We start from the raw sequence: 22,596 nt of genomic DNA on the forward strand, positions 1-22,596 counted from the left end.
GAACCTGAGCTGAACCGGTCAGGTGAGCCAGAGAGGCAGTAGTCTGCCTCCAGGGTGCATAGAACATTCCCTTCAACTGCATGAGTGTTATCACACATGATATTTTTATTTAAATCTCCTTCCATCGATATCTTTCCCTTCATTTTTAATTTCGTAGTACTTCATAATAGACAGATGTGCTTTGAGTGGAGTATTTGAGTAACTATCATGAACCTTTTGCTCAAGATTTGCTAAGTATCTAACATTTGACCTCGTAACCACTGAGTTAGGTGGCAGGGGGACGCCCCCTTTATATGTGCGTAGGATGAGGCTCAGAGAGGCCAGCGGTTCCTGCCTCTCTGGCTCTGTGCGGTCATATGTCCTCTAGTAGCTCCTTTTGAATATGAGGTAAATCTGTTGTACTATTTTGGGGAGCTTTCTTTTTTGTGTATTTCTTGTTAAATGCTGTCTCTTCACTGCTAAAAGTTTGTAATGCTTTTTGCTTGTTGACTATTTTCATGTGTTACACGCAGTTAGAAATTGAGATTTCGGTTAAATAACTACTCAGCATGTGTATTTCCCTGAGGTACGGAGGACTTTTGGTTTTGTTTTTTTTTTTTAGCAGTTTGTCTATGTTCATAGTGGGAGGGTGTGTATGGCTCATCTCAAATTTAAAAGAATTACCCTTCTTACCCATAGACTGAACTTGTTTTTTCTGGACTTGATTCTATGCCCACCCACCCACAACTACAAAACTCCCAAGAAATATGACCTGGTATGAGGCTGTTTTACGTGCATTTACATACACGCGGTCCTCGCATCCATCAGTAGTCTTCTGCACTCACCAGAAGTACTGTGTAATGCCTGGGGAAATTTTAAAAATCTTTTAAAAAGCTGTAGACATTTTAGTGCAAGTTTCTTCTCAGCTTTCCTCTGATGTGTATCATGAGAAAAGAGCAGTAACAGGGAATGTGGGTGGCATCGCTGCTGCAGGCCCAGCTGAATCCCCCTCAGTCCGTCGAAAAGGCAGCGTCCTCAGCCAGGTCTGCACCAAAAAGACACCCAGGGTGGCGAGCCTAGATCTTTGGTGCCTGCAGGTGTCGTTTTTAATATTTTAAGTTATTCTCTGGCACCATGGCAGATAGGAGTGGAGCTCATGGTCTTAATGAGAAGTAAGGAAGCCCGGTGTCAGGTGAGGGTGGGCGAAGGCCTCAGACCCAGTAAGAGGCATAAAGTTTGAAAGTGTTAGTGGCTAGTGTGGGCCCATGTGGTCTCTGCGCCCTTGTGCTGGTGGCATGAGGTGTGGCAGTGATACAGTCTCTACAAGGACTCACAACCTACTTATAAGCAATTCCAAGAGCTTGAAACACAGAGGCATATGGAAATTTCACTCTCAGACTTAACATAACAATGTGCAAAATGAATTTTTCACATTGCGTTTTTTTTTTAATGGAAGAATTCCAGCTTTTCCTCACTGATGTGCCTTTTGGAGTTAGTGCCCTTCAAAGGAGCTGGAGAGGGAAGGGCTGTAATGTAAGCAGAGGGGCGTTCCTAAGGGAGAGCTGTGTAAGATGTGATGATGATTTTGGAAACTTTATTCTGGGTGTCAAATTGAACAGAGTCATTACTGAAAAAACAAATTACCAGAAACACATTGTTAACACTCTCTCTGATTTGGGCCTGGAGAGCCATACTGTGAATTGAAGGGAAGATACATAGAGAGAAAAATAGCAAATTAAGAGGACAAAAAAACGGGGAAGGCAGGGCGCTTGCTGGCATTGGCAGAGGAGGACGTGTAACTGGCGTCTGATCCGTTTCCTGAGATTCAGTGCGTTTGCAAATCGCTCCACTGCATCTTAGCAGATTCTAATCTGAGTAACGAAGAGCTGACTGGTGAACATAGTTGGTTGAATTCCCTCGGTACTCCTGAAATATAACAGAGCAAGGAACAGTGTAATGAAAAATAACAGAGACAGTAGCTAAGGGCTTAACTTATGATCAGTGTTCATTACAACAAATGACACTTTCACTGCAGAGTTACCATAAAGATTATTGGCTGTTACGTAATGCGGTTCCCATCTGAATAGATTCAAGAACAGCTTAGCGTGTGAATGGGAGAACTGAAGCAAGAGGAGGAAGGAACATGTGCTCAATATCCTTGTTCATTTTTTCAGTTAGTACTAGTGAGCCTCCCCTTCAGAACCCTGGACAGAGCAAAGAAATTGGGCCTTTCTCTCTTCCACAGTTGTCTTTGGCATTGGCCAGTGTGTCAGATGAAGACCAGGCTCAAAAAGTGACTGAACTCTAAATTTTTTAATTATATTGACAGGCAATATTATATTGGTTTTAGGTATACAACATAGTGATCAGACGTTTTTATATACCTTACGAAGAGATCAGCTAGATAAGTGACTAAATTGTTGATAGTTTTATATCCAAAACCCCCATTTGCTGCCATTTTCTATTTTCCTCAAGCCATGTGTTGCAGTATTTAAAAAATATCTCTTTGGAAAGAAACTGTCATTTATGTGATTTCATCCTCCCGATGACTCTGTGGAGTATGTACTAACTATTATTAATAGTCCCATTACCTGGAAGAAAAAGTATGCTCAGAGGGGTTAAGTTCACCAAAGTTACCCAGCTGCAAATTATTGTAGATGAAACTCAAAACTGGGTCTCTCCAACAGTCTGCCAGACATTTTAACTTCTGCATAGGTAGGTGCTGAGCATAGAGATCCGTGTTCACTCTCTCTCTCCCCCCACCTCCCTCCCTCCCTGCCTACCCCCATTCTCCCTCTTTGTCTCCCCTTCTCTCTTTCTCTCCTTCTCTTCCTCTCTCTTTACTGGACTTTGAAGTCATACAAATTAGGGCTTGTACCTTTACTTTTTCATCTAAGATGAAATCCTGCAAAAGTGACAAAGTGGGCTCTGGCTGGGTAGCTCAGTAGGTTAGTGTTGTCCCAATATGTCAAGGTTATGGGTTTGATCTCCACACATAGTAAGAATCAACCAATAAATGCTAAATAAGTGGAACGACAAACCAATGTTCTCCCTCCTTCCCTCCTCTCCCTTCCTTTCTCTCTCTAAAAAAAAAAAAAAAAAAACAATTAAAAATGTGACAGAGTGACCTAATGTCTCTTAACAGTGGTTGTAAAGAAAACAGAAAGCTTGCCCTGCCTGGTGTGGCTCAGTTGGTTGGAGTGCCATCCCACTAACTGAAGGAGTATGGGTTTGATTCCTGGTCAGGGCACATACCTAGGTTGGGAGTTCAAGGCCTGGTCAGGGTAAATTTGATCCCCAGTCCGGGCATACATAGAAGGCACCCAGTTGGTGTTTTTCTCTCACCCTTCCTCTCTAAAAGCAATGGGGGAAGAAGAGTCCTTGGGTCCAGATTAGAAAAGAAGAGGGGAAATTTTGCTTAATGTATGTCTAGACACCGCGATACGTTCTTTACCTGGTTCCTCATTCGGTCCTCACAACCGTAAGCAGTGTAGTAGGCCTGCTTATAATTCCTGTTTTGTAGATGGAAAAACTGAACCCCGGGGGAGCCCAGGCCAGTGTCCAGGCGTCACACCGGCCTTGGTCACGGTGGGTGGTTGGTTAGTCAGCTCTGTCAAATGCTCTCCGTAAGAGAGGCTCCCCGCTGATACCAGCCAGAGGTGAGTGTGGCGCGGGAGACACAGGCACAACCACGGCCCCCGCGAGGCTAACGGGCGAGGGTCTGTGTTGCTGCAGGGAGAGGAGCAGCGGCATTTGGAAACAAGTCTGCATTTGTCAAAAGAGTAATGAAGGCACCTCTGGGAGCTCAGTAGTAGATGGGTCTTTGGGTCTCCCCTACCTTTAGTTTTCAATTTCACATATCTGAGTTTTGTGGGGAAAAATACCTTGAGAAGAAATGGGAAATTTAAAAATATGACTGCCTCGATGTAGCCAGCAGGTTTGATATATGTCCCCTATCTCTTCTAAGCACCTGTTCTCTCCTTTACAAAAGCCTGATGGGGCTGCCTTGCCTCGTGGCTGCTGCGGTGAGATTCCGTAGACCTCCCCGCAGCCCCCAGACTCCTGCCCTGCAGTCAGGGCTGGACAAGGGGATGGAGCAGGAGCAGGGTGGACCGGAGAACCCGAGTCCAGATGCGGTACTCGCCACGGCACAAGGACTACACATCCAGGTGACACAGCCCGGCCTGCCTGGGAACCGGCGATGCTGATGAGGGCACTCAGCCTGGAGCCGGGCCTCTTCAGCCCTGGTGGTGAGAACCTCACGGAGAGTGCACCCCGGCCGCTTCAGGCTGAGCGCTCGGGGCTTTTAAAGGTGTTTTCACACTTTCCTGCTTTGAGAAGGGGAGGGACTGACTACTTTCCGCCAACCAAGTAGTGTTCATGAGCTTCAGGAGTTGTTTGTATTGACCTGAAGACCTTCCCAGACTCATACCCAGAACTATTACAAACAATTAAAGGTACTGGGCGGGCCTCTAGGTAAATGAGGTTACCTTTCACAAAAGTTTTTTGGTGTATTTAGTTATCCTTCCTTTTCCTAAAACACTAAAAGTAGCCATATGCAAAGAAAGGGTCCATCGGCTTTCAAAAAGTACAAGAAGCCACCTGGGTCCACTACGTGGCCTCTCCGTGCCGTGCGGGGCGGTGCCTGCCGAAGACCTGTTGCCCTAGAGCTCCCGCGTGCTGCCGTGTCTGGTGGGATGTGCTGTAAAATACGCACCAGATCTCAAAGACACGTAGTACCAAAAAATAATTACAATTATATGACATACTTACTAAATCAATTACGTTTGAATTAAGGGTAAAATTGATCTTTAATCACGGTTTATATTGATGACATGTTAAAATAATTACATTTTGGGTATATTGGGTTAAGTCAAATGTATTATTAGAGTTCATTTCATCTGTGCCTTTTTACTTTTTAAATGTGGCTACTAGAAAAATTAAAGTCACACTTACGGATCTCATATTTTGATCAGAGCTATTCTATAGCAATATGAAAATATGAAATATGTTTCTATAAATTGGAAGACTAATATGTGTTTTAAAATAAGTTTTAAAAAACAGCTTTCTGAAACACTTATGAGGGGGGATGTTAAGTCACTGTAAGTGGTCAACATAGCAAGCATCATTTTACTAAGACAGGTTTGTTTTGCCATTCTCCGGAAAATATGTCAGGCGAAACTCTTCTTGGTTATTAATAGCTATTCAGGGACAGTATTTTTCCCTGAGAACATAGGTCAGCTCGTGTCAGTTATTACAGACCATGGTTTGTTAATATCGGAGAGACCTACTGTGTGCGCGTTCCCTCTGTGGTTTTTCACGCAGGTGTTGTCCTACTGGCGTCTCGTGACCACACCCCCGGCGGTGCTGGAAGCCGTCACCAAGAGCAGCCCGGGCGGGCGGTGCTCCGCAGACGCTCTGCTCCGGGCCGCTGGCACCTCCACCTCACGCTTTGACTCCCACCTCACTTTCCCCGTCTGTATTTAGAATGCTCTGACACCTTCCAGGAGTGTTTTGCGGGTGAGATTCCTAGATGAAACACTTGAGATTCTTGGATGACAAGGCCTGTTGTGACAAGCTTTAGCTCTTCTCCCCCCCCACAGCCACAGTTTTGCTCTGAGTCGGCCAGGCCTGTTGGGGCATCAGGTAACTAAGGCTCCAGTCCCGAGACAGAGTCCGACCCTCCTCTTGATGTGTTCCCAGGGTCCCCACCCGGATTTACCGCTGACACACAGAATCTTCTACTATGTTGTTTTTACTTAGGAATTAACCACAAACATCTTAGTTTTTACCCTTTTTGCACTTGGAGACCATGAATTTCTGAGACCCTTAAAAATCTGACTTAAAAAAAAAAACTAGGAGGAATTTGGTAACATATATTATTTGCTTAATATATTAGGGCTAAAGTATTTTTTAAATCTTTAATTCCTTTTGGAATGTTTTTTCCACAAAACTCAAAAACATGGAAGTTGAACTAGAGAAAGCTTGGGGTCCAAAGACTCGTCTGCTGTTGAGTTCTGTCAGATGTCTTCTCCACGGTTCTTGTGACAGCTGTCGGCTTTTTCCCAAATGCCACTTTGTTCCTTTGCCCACGAAAACCTAGCTCCTCCTGGTCTGCCAGTCTGTCCTTACCACTGGCCAACAGTTCAATGACTGGGATCACGAATGGAGGGAAGGGACAAGTCAACCTGATATGTTTTCCAAGTCTGGGGTGTGGCATTTCAGAGAGATCCCAGCTCATGTGAGGGAGTTCAGCTTTGCCGGGGAAATGGCCAGAGGCTGTGAATGGATTTTACCTGTAGCTGCTTCTTCCTGACTTCCACCTGGTGAGAGTCTTCTGGCCAGGGCACTGTGTGGGTAAGTCTGCTTGTAGGTAGATGGGTGCTTTCTGGGTTTAATTTCTAGGGTTTTTGTTTTTTTTTTTATCTCTTTGCCCTCTCAGTGGATAGGACACCTCACAGAAAATCCGTGGTGGGCGGGGAGGAGGGACAGGTGCTGCAGTGCTGTCTAAAATCTCAGGCGTCACGCTGTAACCCAACCAGAACATAGAGAGAACCTTAGAGGTGCAAGCCTGCGAGGTTTCAGTTAACATGATTCTGCTTAAGGGTAGATGAGCTGATAAAAAACACAGTGCTGAACAAGTTTTGTGCTTAAAGCGTTCAAGTTCCGCTGAGATGCCCGCCTCCGACCCGGCCGAGGCCGTTGCCTGGAGTGCTCTGCGCGGGTGCTGCCTGACCCAGCGCCCATCAGCGCGTGAGGGCGAGTGGCGGTGTACAGGCTGGGCAGCCACCGCCTGTTGGAGTCCACGTGCCGGATTTTCAGACAGGGGGACATGGATTGTGGACCAACCCCAACGCCTTCTGAGTCTCATTCAGTGTTACTTGCTCTGTACTGTGAAACTATAGCTTTGTACTTAAACTTAAAGAGATGTCTGGCATCCCATTGACTCACCCATGAGTCACCTGCTGTGGTCAAGTCGTCAGGTCACCTGAGCTGAGAGAAACTGAGAGGGCACTACGGTCTCAGGAGCAGAGTCTACTATGTTAACCACAAAAGAAGGAGGAAGAAGAGGAGGAGGAGTGATGGCTCTATATTTTACCGTTTGTCCTTATCTGAAAAACAAAAGAAAGAAAAAACAGAACATTGGTATTGGTGACACTATTTACATCTAGAGCCACAAGACAAATATGGTCCCCACAGGATTTCTGTCATTCATGCCAGATTGTGTAAGGTTTAAATGAATTAATATATAGAAAATTCCACAGAAGCTTCATGTGGAAATGCTACTGTATAGTCAGTACTACATGAATTTTGCTGTTGTGATCCCAAGCTTAATAATTTAGAGGTCCCGTAGCACTTAGAGCCATTCGTGAAGGCACCACAGTGAGACCAGAAAGACTCTGATATATCCATAATAAAAATCTATTCTAATTTTAAAAACTCACTGATTTTATGATGTTTATTTTAACTTAATTCTGTTTTATAAGCAATTACTATCTTCAGCTGGTTGCTAATAATATCAGACATTAATATTCAACAAAGCCCATTGTCCATTAGACAGATGCAATGGAAGCCCCTGGTCACGGTCCTGTGAGCGAGATACTCAACAGAGGACGACAGACCGGGCTCCCCAGGGGCCTCACTAGATAAACGGTGCCAGGATGCGTTTACTCCACCCCCAGATGCGTCCTCAGCCGTCCAGACTCAGAACCCTGCAGAAACTGAGCAAAACATGTAAGAAACTGATACAGCAATCAGATGCGAGCAGCGCCTTGGCCTGCACGGGACATAGTCTTCGAGTACGCAGTTCTAAACGGGACACTGATAGATTATTGGTGAGCGTGGAAAGGAGGACATTGGGAAATGGTCCTTGGTTCAGATATTTTCCCAGCCCACCAGTAGGTATTTACCAGGTGTGTGGCAGGCACTGGAGGAACAAACTGATTAAGATGGTCACCGTTTTCAGGGCAGTAACAGTCCAGTTGGGAAGGCGCTCGCAGAGTTGGACACGTCTGGTAGGTCCTGCAGTCATTCAGGCAGTCAGCAGACGCTCACTGCGTGCTCATGGCGTGGCAGTCACTGAGCACACTGAACAGGACGGATGAGGCTCCTGTTCTTTCAGGCGGCAGGAAGCAAGTAAGCAAATAAATGTGACCACTGCTGTGGAGGAAATGTTTGTGGTCAAAGACAGATTATGTGCGCAACGAGACCTCTCTGCAAGGAACACAGAGCCTTCGGAGCAGTGGGGATTACTGTGTTATTTTATACTGAAAATCATCCAGGACACAAGGGACTTCAGGCACGGCATGAGAGCCGGGCTCGATGTCATCTTGCTGCATCTTCGAGTTCTGCTTTGTCTGTGTGGGATTCCTCCCAGGTGGGCTCTCTTCACAGGTGTCAACAGGGCTGGCCCCAGATCTGGCTTCTAATTTAACTAAAACAGAGAAGAAAGTACTTTTCTTCCCAACACTTTGAGTGCCAAGGCCCCAGGTCTTTCTCTACTTGGCTCACACTGGCCGCAGACTCGGATGGGAACCAGTTACTGTGCCCTGAGGAGAAAGAAAGGTTTGAGACCAAGCGGGTCATGCTGCAACGCTAAAGCTGGGGCGGCGTAGCCAGAATGGAGTCTGGAGAGTGCCTGTGTCACATCAGAGCTGTTTAACCTCTCTGTGTATCTATCCCTTCACCTGTAAAATGGGGCTGGTAACTGCCCGTCTGAGAGACCTGGAGGAGAACTTTTCAGACATAGCAAGTTCAAACCTCAGAAGTGGACAGGGGCCTGTCTCCTTTACCCTGCTCTGGGGATTGGGAATGTGGGGGGAGTAGTGGGAGAGGGGAGAGCTGGACCACGTGAGCACAGTCAGCGTTCCTGTGGCTCCTGTGGCCCCATGTGTGTCTCCACATCCTCTTGGAGACATGGCCCTGTCAAGGCATCTACAGCCTGGGTCCTCTCTGCCTTGCCCTGGGGGGGGTGCTTGCTTCTCACTGCCAGCATTTACCCCACCGCACTGCTGACCAACATTCCTCTGAGGAGCAGACGCTCTCTGGCTTTTTCAATACCCATGCTCTGGTTATAGTCAAGTCTTGCTTGCCTAAGATTTGTCTCGTATTATTTTGGGGTGAGATTTCATGTTTCTGTTTGATCCATTTTGTGTTGATATTGTTACTCAACACATAGAGTACAATCTTACTGCCTTTAGATTCAAATTTGGGTAGTGCCTCACTCTTGCCACCCCTTTGTAACCTCTCCAGCCAAGAATGTATTGAGGGTGAGAACTTTAAAGGGGTTATATGATATGGACAAAAGCAGCAGTTTGTGGTTATGTAGTATTAATAATATCCAGCTATGCATATTAAAGGATCTGTTCAGTAACTACTACATAACCTTGAAAGCCAAATTCAAGTTAATGAATTTTAAAGTAGTGAGTTTATTTATTTTTCTTAGGAATCATATTCAAAGGGGTAAATACAAATTTAAAAATAACCTTTTTCTTTCTCATATTCATGAATAGGTTTATATATCTGTATTAAAAATACACAGCAACTTATATGGTTGGATGTCTTTTAAAAAATCTCTGTGGATGCAAGTACTAGATCACAAAATAATTCTTTTTATAGTAATTTTTCAAATATTTAGTTATGAAATATATTGAAGCAGTAGCTTGTTTAAAATCCCTTAGACTTGTTTTTGTTTCCTTTTAGTTTATTCTGGAAATTGCAGCATTTAGCACTTTGCAGTTTAATTTAAAAGGATTACCTATTTTCTTAAATGCTTAAGCAGGGAAGCAAGTTGCAGTTATTGATTTTCCTCTACATGGGTTCCGTGAAAGCTGTACTCTCTCCTTCCCCGGGGACCACACCTCTGAACTGCATGCTTGCCGGTGACAGCTGGGACCTCTGATACATAACCAAAGACCTTGCCTAATACCCTTGCAATTGCTCGGGGAATTTTTATTAAGTAAAAGCATCATTAAAGTAGACAGGATGATGAAGTTTAATGAGCATCTTTTGTGCATGAGATTGTTAGTTTTGCTCTGCCAGAATTCTTATTTCTCCCTTCCGGGGGTGGAGGGTGGGGGGCTGGGGAGGGCAAATAGTGAGTCTGGAATGTGTGGCATATTTTAAAATCTGCCTTATATTTCACATGTTCGTATAGCTGCGTAGCTGTTGTAAGCCAGCTACAAATTTCGGAGCTATTTATATGGATGTGATTGGCACCTGTATGGCTATACTATTTTCCTGTACTGGGTGTTGGTGATGAGAGCAGTGAGAGTTATAACATGAAATGTGAATGTGAAAGACACGTATTGCAGTTAGTGGGTTACATGGAACCGTCTCCTGGAGGTTTGATCTGCAAAAATCATTGTTTTTTGAGTTAATGAGATGTCTCATAACAATATGCTAACCTAATATTTTTTCCTTTAAGACTCAACAATTTATGTGTTAAGGTTCTGTCACCAGCCTCTCATCCCTTCTAGATAGGATAAATAAAGTTATTACAAATGCTTATTTATAATCTCAGCTTCACACTTTGTCCACAGATTTATTTGTGGAGATTTTAAATTTAGCAACCTACCATAAGATTACAGATTATAAACAAAATTATTTCTCTTCTTTGGTGTCACTGGCCATATACTTAGATTTTAAAATTGGTTCTTTTCTTGGCCTGTATAAGGACTTCCCATGGAAACCCCCAAAATAACAAAAGGGAGGCAGATGACACGAGCAAATGACTTCAGAACAGCATATTGCGCGTCTCATACACCTGGCATTCTGCAAGACAATATTTACATAGCACACAGTGTGCTTCCAGCAGTGCCATGAGTGTATAGAATACAAAAGAAGTGAAGTCTGCCTTCGAGGAAACGGGCCGCTTGTTACAAGAAGACAAAACTGAGAAATTTACAAAGATGGGAGTCAAGGTCACTTGGTGAGTTAAGAGTGTGACCTTTGGGAGCAATTGCCTGGTTCCATCACAGCCTGAACTTGCTAATCCTCAGTTTCCTCACTCAAACAGTGAAGACAACAGAAGCCCGCACAGCACTGGGTGGTTCTGACAGTGAATGCTGGATGAGTGAATGGTAGCCAGTCTAACGCACGCTGCCATTAAGGCCCTCTGCTGGTACTCTGAAACAGCGAGCCGGGGGCAGGAACCACCTTATGGATCATGAAGGGCTTAATGGTGAAATCCTGATAAATCCCACAGTATTTTGTGGAGGGAGGTAGAGGGGCTGTGAAAAGCCTAAAAATACAAATGAGACCTGAATTACAGAAAGAACTCAGGCAGGCATTCCAAGCAATAGTAACACAGATCAGGAAAAAAAAGAAAGAAAGAAAGCCCAAAAGGAGTGCTGGTGGCGGGGAAGGCTGATTCCAGGCCTGGGGTTGATTTAGCACTTTTGTATTTTTCATAGCACTTCAGTGAGCCAAAGCCAGTCTGACTGTCAGATGCACCCAAAAAGCAGACATGTGCGGATATTCCCATTTGCCAGCAAAGATAATAGATATTCTGGAAAGAGGTGCAATAAGATTACTCAGCTAATACGTGGCACAACTCACACTGGATCCCTCTTTCCTACAGTCCACACTGCTTGTCTCCAGAGCAGCCTCACTGAACTCAGGTGTTCCAGGGAACGGAGAGATGAGGGTGGGTAAGTCATGCGGAGGGAGCGTGTCCCGTGGCTGCTGTGTGCCACGCACCTGGCTGGGTTCTTGGTCACGTGAGCAGTGGGTGCTGTTTTCCATGCATAAACCAAGAAGAGATTGTTTGGTCACTTGTATATAGACACACTAGAGGAGGGAATGGATCATCGTCAGGGAGGCCAAGAAGGGGCCATTATAATAATCCAGTGGCCATGTGATATGGGCCTGAATGAGCACAGGAGAAAAAAGAGAACAGGTAAGATCATAGGATGTTGAAAATAAGAGTACACACCATAAAGGGACTAGTCAATCTACAGAGTTATGAACCTTTTGAGAAGCTAATGAAAATGTGTTTTCTTTCTGCTGAAAAGTAAAGCTTCGCTTAGAGTTTCAGATACTTCCCTGGTCCCAGGCTAAGTGTCACTCACACTGATTCATGTGGTGCTTGAAAAAAGAGGCAAATGTCAGAGCGACTTTAGTGACTTCAGTTTTGATCCTGAAGGTTTGGAGGCATAGAGGGACAGACTGTGGGAGCCCGGGTAAAGAACCGTACCTGTTTCGGTTGGGTTCACGGGCAGAGTGTCCAAGGGAGAACAGGCAAAGGGGGGCCGAGGTTGGTGGCGGCCCGGAGGGCTGCCGCACAGAGAGTACCATCGAAGTTGTGAAATCAGATGACTGTTCGGGAGAAGAGAACACAAAGATAAGTGCAGAAACACAAAGCCCAAAGAAGCGGCCAGAGAGAGAATGACAACCAGGACAGTGCCTTGCAGCCGCAGGAGGTTTTCGAGAAGGAACGGGGTGGTCTGCACTGGCCTGCAGTGCTGAGGCCATGAAGGGGCTGAGAGTCTGCAAGAGACCCTCGGATCTCTAGAAATGCATGTGTGCACAGTAGATAAAACTGACCTATCCGTAACAGAAAAGCATCCTGCCACCCTGCCTCATATACTATTTGTTACAAAATGTGTTCTGATTCTAGTGGGCAGGGATTTTCTGCTGTGCAGTCTTGGGTGTCAGCAGTCAGGCGTGCTCAGTCATGGGAGCTTCTGGTGGCGATGTGCGGCTGCTTTCACAAGGCGCCTCTGAGGGGTTGGTCCAGTGACCCCAGAAGTCCCCAGAATCATTTCATGATGGTTCCTCTAATGCTGGCTTTTGGCAGGGAGTTTTCGGGTGTCTCTTCAGGACAGGGCCCATCCCAAAGGGATGAATAGAGAGCCCATGTGTCCCGGTGGCCCTGGCACACTCATGACCCACAGCAAGAACATCCACACGCACCTCGCCTTCCATTTCTCTTTAGCAACAGAAGCCTGTTCATCAGACTCCTGAGCATAATTGATTCCTTCCTGTCACTTTAGGTTGTTCTTTGCTGGTTCTTCCCCTCCTTAATTGTCTCCCAATTATCGTCTATAAACCTCAGATTTCACGGGGGAGATTTTGTAAGGCTCTGCCATCGGTTGCCTTCATTTTCTGAGTTACTTTGCCCACTGATGGTGGCTGCTCCACTCGTGACCTGGAGCCAGGCTCCCTTTGTCAGCCCTCTAGCTGGCACAGCTGGATTTCAGTCCCCACTGGAAACCTCCCTGCGAGGGGGGCTGATGGCCGAGCTTCCTGGCTGTGGCCTGTGCATGGAGGAGCATCTGGGAAGTGGGAAGAACTGGCCGTCTGAGTCACGGACCTTTCTGAGAGCTTGTGGTGGCAGGAGCCGTCCCGGAATACCTGTTATGTGCATAAACAGACAAGACCTTTTCCGTGTCAGGGTTAATCTTCTCCAAAGCCTTGTGAGGTAGCTAGAATTTTTTATCCTCGTTTTGCAAATGACAACCGCAGACAGGGGCAAGTTAATCACTTGCCCAAGTCACACATCGGTCAGAGCCAAGCAGGGTGCGGGGACAAGAGATGAGTGAAGACTGGGACTGTTCTCCGGAGATCCTCATGGCAGGTTGGGGCAGGTGCCGCCTGAGCAAAGGACTGAGGGGCTGTGCTAATGTGGGAAGTGCCTTGTGCTAGGGTCTCAAGGATGGCTGGGATTTTCCCAAGTGCGGGGGGTAGAAGGAACAGGTGCAGCAACTGTAGTCACCAAGGCCCAAAATCCACCCCAAAGGCTGTGGGCTATATTAATTAATCAGGTTTTTTATTTGCTCTGTTTTATGAGGCTTTGACACATGGGGGTCTTGCCGGCAGAGGAGAGCCTGCCCTTCCCAGGGTTTAGCTAATTGCTAGAAACAGAACCGACACGCCCGCAAGTAGGCCCTTCACATACTAACCCACCACTCCGCAGCCTGTGCCCCGACTGCCTCCTTTGTCTAAAGCACACACACAGCAGGACAGCATCTCCCCTCTCCCGGCTACCAGTCAACTAGAGACCATCCTGTGGCCTAGAGGCCGCTGAAATTATTCAAGCTATCCAATCCTAAATGCTCTGAAACTTGCCTGCTCTGCCTCACCCATTCCTTTCCATGAAACCACCGTCAAGGCTCTGGGCCAAAAATCTGTCCTTCCTGCCACCTCCTGACCGGCCCTGCCAGTTCCCCACGTGGCCCCGCGTGGCCTGGTGTGCCCCCTCCTCTTAGGAACTGCACACAGTCGGACTTCTTTCAGTGTCATTGAGCTCTCCGTGTCATCACCCAGTGACCCTCCATGGCCCTCTCTAAATTAATCCCAGGTACATTCAGAGCATGAGTCCTGAGTGTTAGCTCCAGAGAATGGAGGGGCCGGGGACTGTCCAGTCCTACTGCAGTAGAGAGGGGACATTTGCCTGCCTGTTCCCATTTTTTGGGTAGAAACAGAACCCATTGTTCCTTTGAGCACACTTTGTGTCCTTTCTGAAACTTAATCTGTAACTCTTCCTTCCTTCTTTTTATTGAGCTGCTACCCCAGAAAATTTCTTTTTTTCCTGCTGAAATTAAGTAGGGTCTTCCCGATAGGCTGCCCTGTGTAGGCCCAGAGGGTTTCACTTACTATATGAGTTCCCTGTTGCTGCTGTAACCACGAACCTGGTGTCTGAAAACAAAATGAATGTATTTTCTTACAGTTCTGGAGGTCAGAAGTGTGAAATCAAGGTACCCACATGGTTGCTTCCTCTGAACCTCTAGAGAAGAATGCATGTCCTTCTGGAAGCTTCTAGAAGTCACCCGAATCCCTTGAGTGATAGCCCCTCCCTCCATCTACAAAGTCAGCATCCACAGGCTTAGCTCTCACCCAGTCTCCGACCTTCCTACCTCCCTCTGAGAAACTAACTGTTGGGACTACTTTGGCACCACCCAAATAATCCAGGTTAATCTTTCCAGCTCAACGTCCTTAACTCCATCACCTCTGCAAAGACCCTTTTGCAATATAGTATATTCACAGGCTTCAGGGATCCAGGTGTGGACACTTAGGGGGCATTATTCTGCCTGCCACACTTCCCAAGCGGAGGTTCAGGGGTCATCACTGGTAGAGCCAGGAACGGAGTCCCAGGCTTTGGGCCCTGGGACACTGACTGGTCTTAGTTCTCTGCCACAGTGATGTCTGCATGTGGGAATGGCTGCTCAGTGAAGTGCCGACTTGCATCTGCCCACAGAGCCGGAGAAGTGAAAGGACCACACAGAAAGGGAAGGGCACTGTCCTCTCGGGTCTGCGGTGACTCACTGAGGAAGTGGGGCGCCGCATTTAGCTCTGTTTTTCTTGCTTTCTTCAAACAGGATTAAAATCTTTCTGCCAGAGATGGCTTGGGGATTTGGCATTCATAGAAAATACCATGTTATTTTTTTTCAGAGGAAAAAGCCCTTAAGAAGTAAAGTAATCATATAATTATCTCTATTTAATCACTCTGACTATAACCCCATGTCAGTCAATGCCTGTTTTTCAACAGGCATTCACTGGCCACTTGCAACAGGCTTGTCACGGTGCCGGCTCATTTAACTACCATGGCCACCCTGCAAGGAAACCGCCTTGTTTTTGTTTGTTTGTTTGGTTGGTTGGTTGGTTGTTTGGGTTTGGTTTTGTTTTTTACATACACAGGAACCTAGACATGGTGGGGATGAGGGATGCTAATCATTTGCCCAGAGTCAGCAACTGGGAAATGGCAAAACTAAAACTTAAGCACCAGGGCTGCTGTCCATCTGGCCCTGTGGAATGACTTGCTGTATAGTTCCAGAAACTTCAGGCACACCGTGGGGTCTTACATGTAAAAAGGCAGGAATGGAAACTGGGAACCCTCCAGTTCCGTTCTGAAAAGAGGAGCCTTGCTGAGTCCCAAGACCTCCTGCACAGCTTCTGAAGTGACTTTGCTAGATGACCACCCTCAGGGCCCAGGTGACCCCATACCTTCTGGGAAGCCTTCCAGGCCTGCTAGTTCGGGACGTGGACGGAGCAGGCCTGTATCAGGTCTTCTCTTCTCCTTCCTCCGACCCATTTTTGTTGATACCCCTTTCCTAGTACGTCAGTACTGCTGCACATCAAAGTGCGGGAGCATGGCACTGTATTTGTGTGGATTTTTGTAACCCTTAAAGTTTGGTGTTGTCTGTAAACGTGTATGTTTTAATCAGTTATGAGGAAAAGGACTTGGAAAATAGAGGCGAGATACAGGGAGCTGTGAGAATGCCTGATAACTGAGGATCCGGGACCGTGTGAATGCGCAGAGCAGAGGGACAGCTTTGCTTTGGGCCAAGTGAGAGGAGCCCAGGGACCGGCGGCCTCCCTGCCAGCACAGCACTGAGGCACTAAGCCCCGGAGCCTGAGGGAGGCAGCATCCTAGGAGGAAGAGGGGGCAGAACCGGTAGACTGTAAGTGTTTCAGAGCGGGTGATCAACAAGGCTGCTTCAGCCCAGGGTTTCCTCTGCCTGTTAGATGCGTCTGCAAGAGATGCTGGAGGGGTGAGAGATGGGGGTATACAGGCTTATCTCTCCCCCTAGATAATGCAGGATAATTTTCCATCTCAGGACTTTCATTTACTCACTTCTACAGAATCCCTTTTGCCATGGAAGGTGATAGTCGTAGGTTCCAGGACTAGGACAGGGACATCACTAGGGTTGAGGCACCCATGGCAGGGAAGCTGGACTGACTGGACCTGCCTCTTTACCTGAACCAGGGGTTCTTTATCTGAGAGCCAGGCCCCTGATGTCCATGACCCCTGCAACCCTTTTTAAAGAGGGAGGGGGGCAAACGTGGGTTTAAAGATCCGTTTTCCTAGGTAGCAGGTTCTTTTGAAGAAGGAGGAGTTTTTCCTGTAGAGCCTCTATCGGATTGGGTAGGCCTGGGCATCTTTCTCCTTTAGATTAGCGAAAAGTCTAAGCTCACAGAAGTTGAAAGCTAATTTGCAGGTTCAAATATTACCTGTCCAGGACATGTGGTATCTCTGACCCAAGAGATGGCCCCTCCCTTTCCCTGGAGAACATCCCAGCACCTGCTGGGCCTGTCTTTTCCACCTTCTGGTCAGTCTACCGCCCATTCAGCCTCTGCATTCTAAGCTCCTTGGAAGTGGAGACCTATCTTCACAATCACTGTTGGTGGAACCTGCAAGACTGCTTGCAAGGAGATGCTTGGAATCCTCTGCAGAAGACAGAATACGGGGTCGTCTGTCAAAACCCTAGTGCCCCACTTTCCCCCAGGACTTGACCAGTGGACCAACTTTGTGTGCCAGGTCCATCCCTCGTGCCATCAACCACAGTGTCACCAAGACACAGGTACACGCCAAGTAGTGTCACACTGTGCACCTGGCAAAATGCAAGCCTCAGGAGAGGGCATCGCTTCCTTGAATGGACCTCGGATCAAGGCAGAGCTTGTACAGAGAGGTCGGTCTTTGTGTCCCCCCTCGCTCAGCAGGCACAAGTCATGGCAACAGACAGAGTCAGGCAGTGCCTTTCCTCCACAGAAACCAACACACCCACCAGGCTCTCCAGGGGCACAGTTTTATCAATAAAGGGAGTTGAGGTTGAGCTGTATTTATTTTAGGGTGGCTTTTAATTTAGTTTAATGAGAATTACTCATAAAGTATTGATTAATTACTATCTACTGTTCTGTTCAGTCCTCTCAGCCACAGAGCGAGTTTGCTCAGCGATGAGTGCCTTCCGCCGTAATTGCAGGGCACTTTGTCAACATTTAATCAGCGGTACTTATTAACATGACATTGATGGGTGGTTGCCACGCCAACACTATCAATCAGACAGGAGCAGCCAGCGCAGCTCGGACACCATTGCTCTCTGTCACATTATCCAGCCCCTGGGCTTCCAAGCCGGACACGATGCTTACTTCTCACTGAATGGACACTCTATCCATTTAGTTCTGTCACATGTTTGTCATTGTCCCTCAAACACAGCCTTCAGAGTTTCAGTCTGGAACGTCGGGCTGAACTTTATCAGTTCTCACAGTCCTGTTTCTCCCTTCTTTGGTGGTTTTCGCACCCAGCCCAGTGACTCTGAAATTCCAAGAGACTCATCTGGAATTGGACCTCCTGGAGTGTTCTGTGTGTGCATGTGTGTGTAAGAGAATTCTTAATTCCTAAATACAGTGTATGACCCAGAGACAGCAGAATGATCTTCTGGTTTTCTCATCTTTTGACTTACTGACTACCCCTGGAGATGAATCTGGTGTTTCAAACTCTACCAGTAGAAGCTTGCCTTGTGTTAATGAGGTAAATCTCACAGTTTCCTCCTCTCTCTTTTCAGTCTCTACGGCAGACACATGCAGGCAAACCCGGAACCACCGAAGAAAAATAATGACAAATCAAAAAAGATCAGCCGGAAGCCCCTGGCAGCCAAGAACAAATGAAGGGTTGGCATGGGCTGGACTTTTCTCATTACTGCTTCTGTTCTCTCTTGCTCTGACCCACAAATAAATACAGCTAACCCTTGAACAATACAGGTCTGAACTGAGAGGTCCACTTAAACATGGAATTCTTTCCATAAATACTACAAATGTATTTTCTTTATGATTTTCTTACTAAGAATTTTTATCTTTTATTCTAAGAATTCAGTATATAATACATATAATATACAAAATACATGTTAATAAACTGTTATGTTATTGATAAGACTTCTGCTCAACAGGAGACTATTACTAATAACATTTGGGGGAGTCAGAAGTTATATCTGGGTTTCTGACTGTGGGGGTTGGCATTTCTGACCCCTGTGTTCTTCAAGGGTCATCTGTATTCTGTGTGTGTGTGTGTGCGTGTGTGTGCCTTTCCACCTGTCTTCCTAGTGCCCTCCTCCTTACCTTTTCATTTCTTTTGGTAAGTGGCAGATTTGTATAAGTTTTTTAAAACTATTTCCATTTGTTTTCCTAAAATTACCAAAGGCAGGAAACAGAGCTCTAATTCAACTGCAAATTCCATAGCAGGGACAAGCTTTGGTTCCTTGAATAGATGTTCACAGAGCAGCTTATTATCCAAAGAATAATTAAACCATGTAATCATTTAAATGTCACAGTTAACACTGTTCACTGTTCACTCTTCTGTTTATTAACATAACAATTCTTTTGCTTTATTAAAAATTTTTCGTAACCACTGAGATATTATGTTAACTTACAAGTGATTTTAATAAAATCTTGAATACGTATCACGTGTTGCTTCTTGAATAAACAATGACCTGATCTTGGGCTGTATACACGGTTTTCCCCCAAATTTTCTTGTTCACTTGTTCACTTCTGTTAGTTATAGATCATAAACTCTGCAACTTTCCATGAAAAAAATGCAGAATTAGAGCTGGTTTCTTCTTCATCGATTTGTCAGGTTTTGTGTTTTTTTTTCTTTAAAGACTTGCTAATTTAGGAAGGAGCAGAAAAACAAATCTCTGGGAGATTCTGCCAAAGGATTTTGGAAAGCAGCATTTCTTAGCTGCGGAGACAGTGGCTTCTGCCCATGGCTGGTAGTCAAGAGCTGTAAAACGGAGAGAGAAAAAACTCAAGTATGTTTCTTGTCACTGCAGAAAAATCAGCTCATATCAACGCATTCTTCTAAGGGGACTTGGTGATGCCAAATGAGCTGTGTAAACGTGCACACTCCAGACCACACCCCGGGTAGAGACCGCACTTGCAGTCACCCAACACCAGTTGTTTAACAGCTGCAGTAGGCAGGTTCTTATCAACCCTACTGTGTGTCTTAAGTGAAAATACATCCAAGCAGAATTTTTGTGCTGAGAGGGCTGCCAACACCAGAATGCCTGGAAACGAGGTGTGTGGAGTTGTAACACACTCTCGGATGCTGGTGTGTCTATACCAGCATCATCTCCTTTCACAGCTGAACCCCCAGGGCCAGGACTGCTGGAACGGGTACAAAGCCAAAATCAAAACACAACAAAAAATCTTGAGTTTCTTAGGAAATATATGAATCAGAGCCACCAATCAAGATCCGTGCCTCTTATTTCTGGATCACCCCCTGGTAGAGCACTGGCTGTGGGAAGAGGAGTCCCCAGGTGCGGTCTTTGCCTCAGCCTGATCTTTGTGATTGATATGTTAGCTCCTGAAATGGCAAGAGGAAGAACGATGCTTCTCCTGTTCTTGACTGGAAAGACGTCATCTAAAATTAAACTAGCAACAAAGCAAAATAAACTGTATGTGACACTTAGTTTATTGTGATATTTAGTAAAAACATTTTACACTCTTGTGAATAATTTTTTAAAAGATGAACGCTCCACATAGAAATATGGGTAATACACATAAAATCCACAAACAGGAAATAGCTCTGAAAATGTGAAAAAATTATCCAGACTGGCTAGTAATAAAAAAATATAAGTCAAAGCAAAATCAAGAAATATGTAACAATGAAAATGTGCAAATACTTTAAGATAATAGTAAATGCTATAGGAGTAACATGAGGTAAACATTCTTAGACATTGCTATTGGGAATAAAAGTTTCTCTTCAGGTAATGGGTAGCAATTTGACAATAAATAGCAAAATTTTTTCAGCAAAATAATGAGATGTTTCTATTTGAATATATTAGTTTTGATAACTGGGAAGAATAAAGAATGAAACAAAGGGGTGTCAATATTTATTTTTTTAAGAGTTTTCTGTATTGATCCTGTCTCTGATTCTGTTTTCTAGTGTTAATCATTTTTTTACTCTCCATCCCCCACCTCCTTTCCTCTGTCACCCATCAGCTTGCTCTCTGTATCCATAGGTCTGTTCGCTTATTCATTTATTTTGGTTTAGATTTGAGATACAAGTGACATCATACAGTATTTCTCTTGCTCTCTTATTTCACTTAGCATGGTAGCCTCTAGTTCCATCCATGTTGTTGCTAATAGCGAGCTTTCACTCTTTATTGCTGTATAATATTTCACTGTATGTGTGTGTCCACTAGTCTATTGATCTAGGCTGTTGCCATCTCTTGGCTATTGAAATTATGCTGCAGTTAACACAGGGGTACATATATCTTTTTTAATTCGTGTTTTTATTTTCTTCAGATAAATACCTAGAAGCAGAATTGCTAGATCATATAGCAGATATATTTTTAATTTTTTGAGGCTCCGCCATACTGCTTTCCACAGTGGCTGCATCAATTTGCAATCTCACCCACAGTGTAGAAAAGTTCCCTTTTCTTCATATTCTTGCCAGCACTTTTTATTTGATTTATTGATGATAACCATTTTGATAGGTGTGAGGTGATAACTCACTGTGGTTTTAATTTGCATTTCCCTGGTGATTAGTGACATTGAGCATCTTTTTCATAAGTCTATTTGCCATCTGTGTGTTCTCTTCAGAGAAATACCTGTTTAGATTCTCTGCCCATTTTTTAATCAGATTTTTTTAGAGGGGTGTTAAACAAAGCAGTATGAGTTTCTTATATTTTGGATATTAAACTTTTTATCAGATGTCTCATTTGCAAATATCTTCTGTCATTAAGTAGGTTGTCTTTTTAGTGTTGTTGTTAATAATTTCCTTTGCTGTGCAATATTTTTAGTTTGATATAGTCCCATTTGTTTATTTTTTGTTTTGTTGCTCTTGCCCAAGGTGACATCCAACAAGATATTACTAAGAACATTGTCACAGAGTTTACTGCCTATGTTTTCTTCTAGTAGTTTTACGGTTTTGAGTCACACATTTAAATCTCTAATCCATTATGAGTTTATTTTCGTATGTGGTGTAAGAAAGTGGTCTGGCTTCATTTTCTTGCGTATCTGTCTAGTTTTGCCAATGCCACTTATTGAAGAGATTGTCTTTACCCCATTGTATATCTGTACCTCCTTTGTCATAGACTAATTGACTTTGTAAGTGATGACTTATTTCTGCTCTATCCATTCTATTTCATTCATCTGTATATTTGTTTTAATGCCAGTACCATACTTTATTGATTACTCTATCTTTGTCATATAGTTTGATATCTGGGAGCATGCTTCCTTCCACTTTGCTGTTCTTTCTCAAGATTTCTTTGGCTATTCAGGGTCTTTTGTGGTTCAATATAAATTTTAGGATTAGTTCTAATTCAGAATGGCATTGGTATCTCATAGAGCTTGCATTGAATCTGTGTATTACTTTGGGTATAGGCATTTTACCTGTATAAATTCTTTCACTTATTTCTATCTTGTTTGGTTTCTTTCCTCAATATCTTATAGTTTTTAGAGTACGGGTGTACCACCTTTTTGTTTAAATACACAGTCCGGCACAAATGATGCCCTTTTTGTATTATAAAATCTTTTATTACGAAACCATAAGCCTGTAATTCCATAACATAACAATATCACACTCAAGCACACCATATGACATTTTAGGTGAAATGTTCAAATTAAAACTCTAAATTATTACACCCATATTATTGCCCTACCAACCACACTCCAGCAGGCGTTACTCCTGCTGGACCCTGTGTTTTCTAGGAATTCTCTTTGATGTAGTTGTAAAGGAGATTGTTTTCTTAACTTCTTGTGGTTGTTCATTATTGGTGTAGAAAAGCAGTAGATCTCTGTCTGTTGATTCTGTGTCCTGCAACCTGACTGAAGTCATAGATTCACTGTTTTTTGGGGGGTTTTTTTGATGGAGTATCTAGGGTTTTCTTTATATGGTAT

The 22,596-nt window shown here is 44.7% G+C and overlaps 1 protein-coding gene across 2 annotated transcripts in view; it reads left to right on the forward strand.

Annotated features, from left to right (window-relative positions):
• The window catches only part of RSU1 (Ras suppressor protein 1), a 183,275-nt gene extending 164,134 nt beyond the window's left edge, over positions 1-19,141 (forward strand). For both annotated transcript variants that reach the window (XM_037161697.2, XM_037161696.2), the window contains one exon: positions 18,264-19,141. In XM_037161697.2, coding sequence (XP_037017592.1) covers positions 18,264-18,366 — 103 coding nt within the window. In that variant the 3' untranslated portion in view covers positions 18,367-19,141. The remainder of the gene's footprint in view (positions 1-18,263) is intronic.
• Positions 19,142-22,596: the final 3,455 nt, after the last annotated feature.

The sequence above is a fragment of the Artibeus jamaicensis genome, unplaced genomic scaffold (assembly GCF_021234435.1).
Source record: "Artibeus jamaicensis isolate MK-2021 breed Jamaican fruit bat unplaced genomic scaffold, CSHL_Jam_final contig_426, whole genome shotgun sequence".
NCBI lineage: Eukaryota > Metazoa > Chordata > Mammalia > Chiroptera > Phyllostomidae > Artibeus > Artibeus jamaicensis.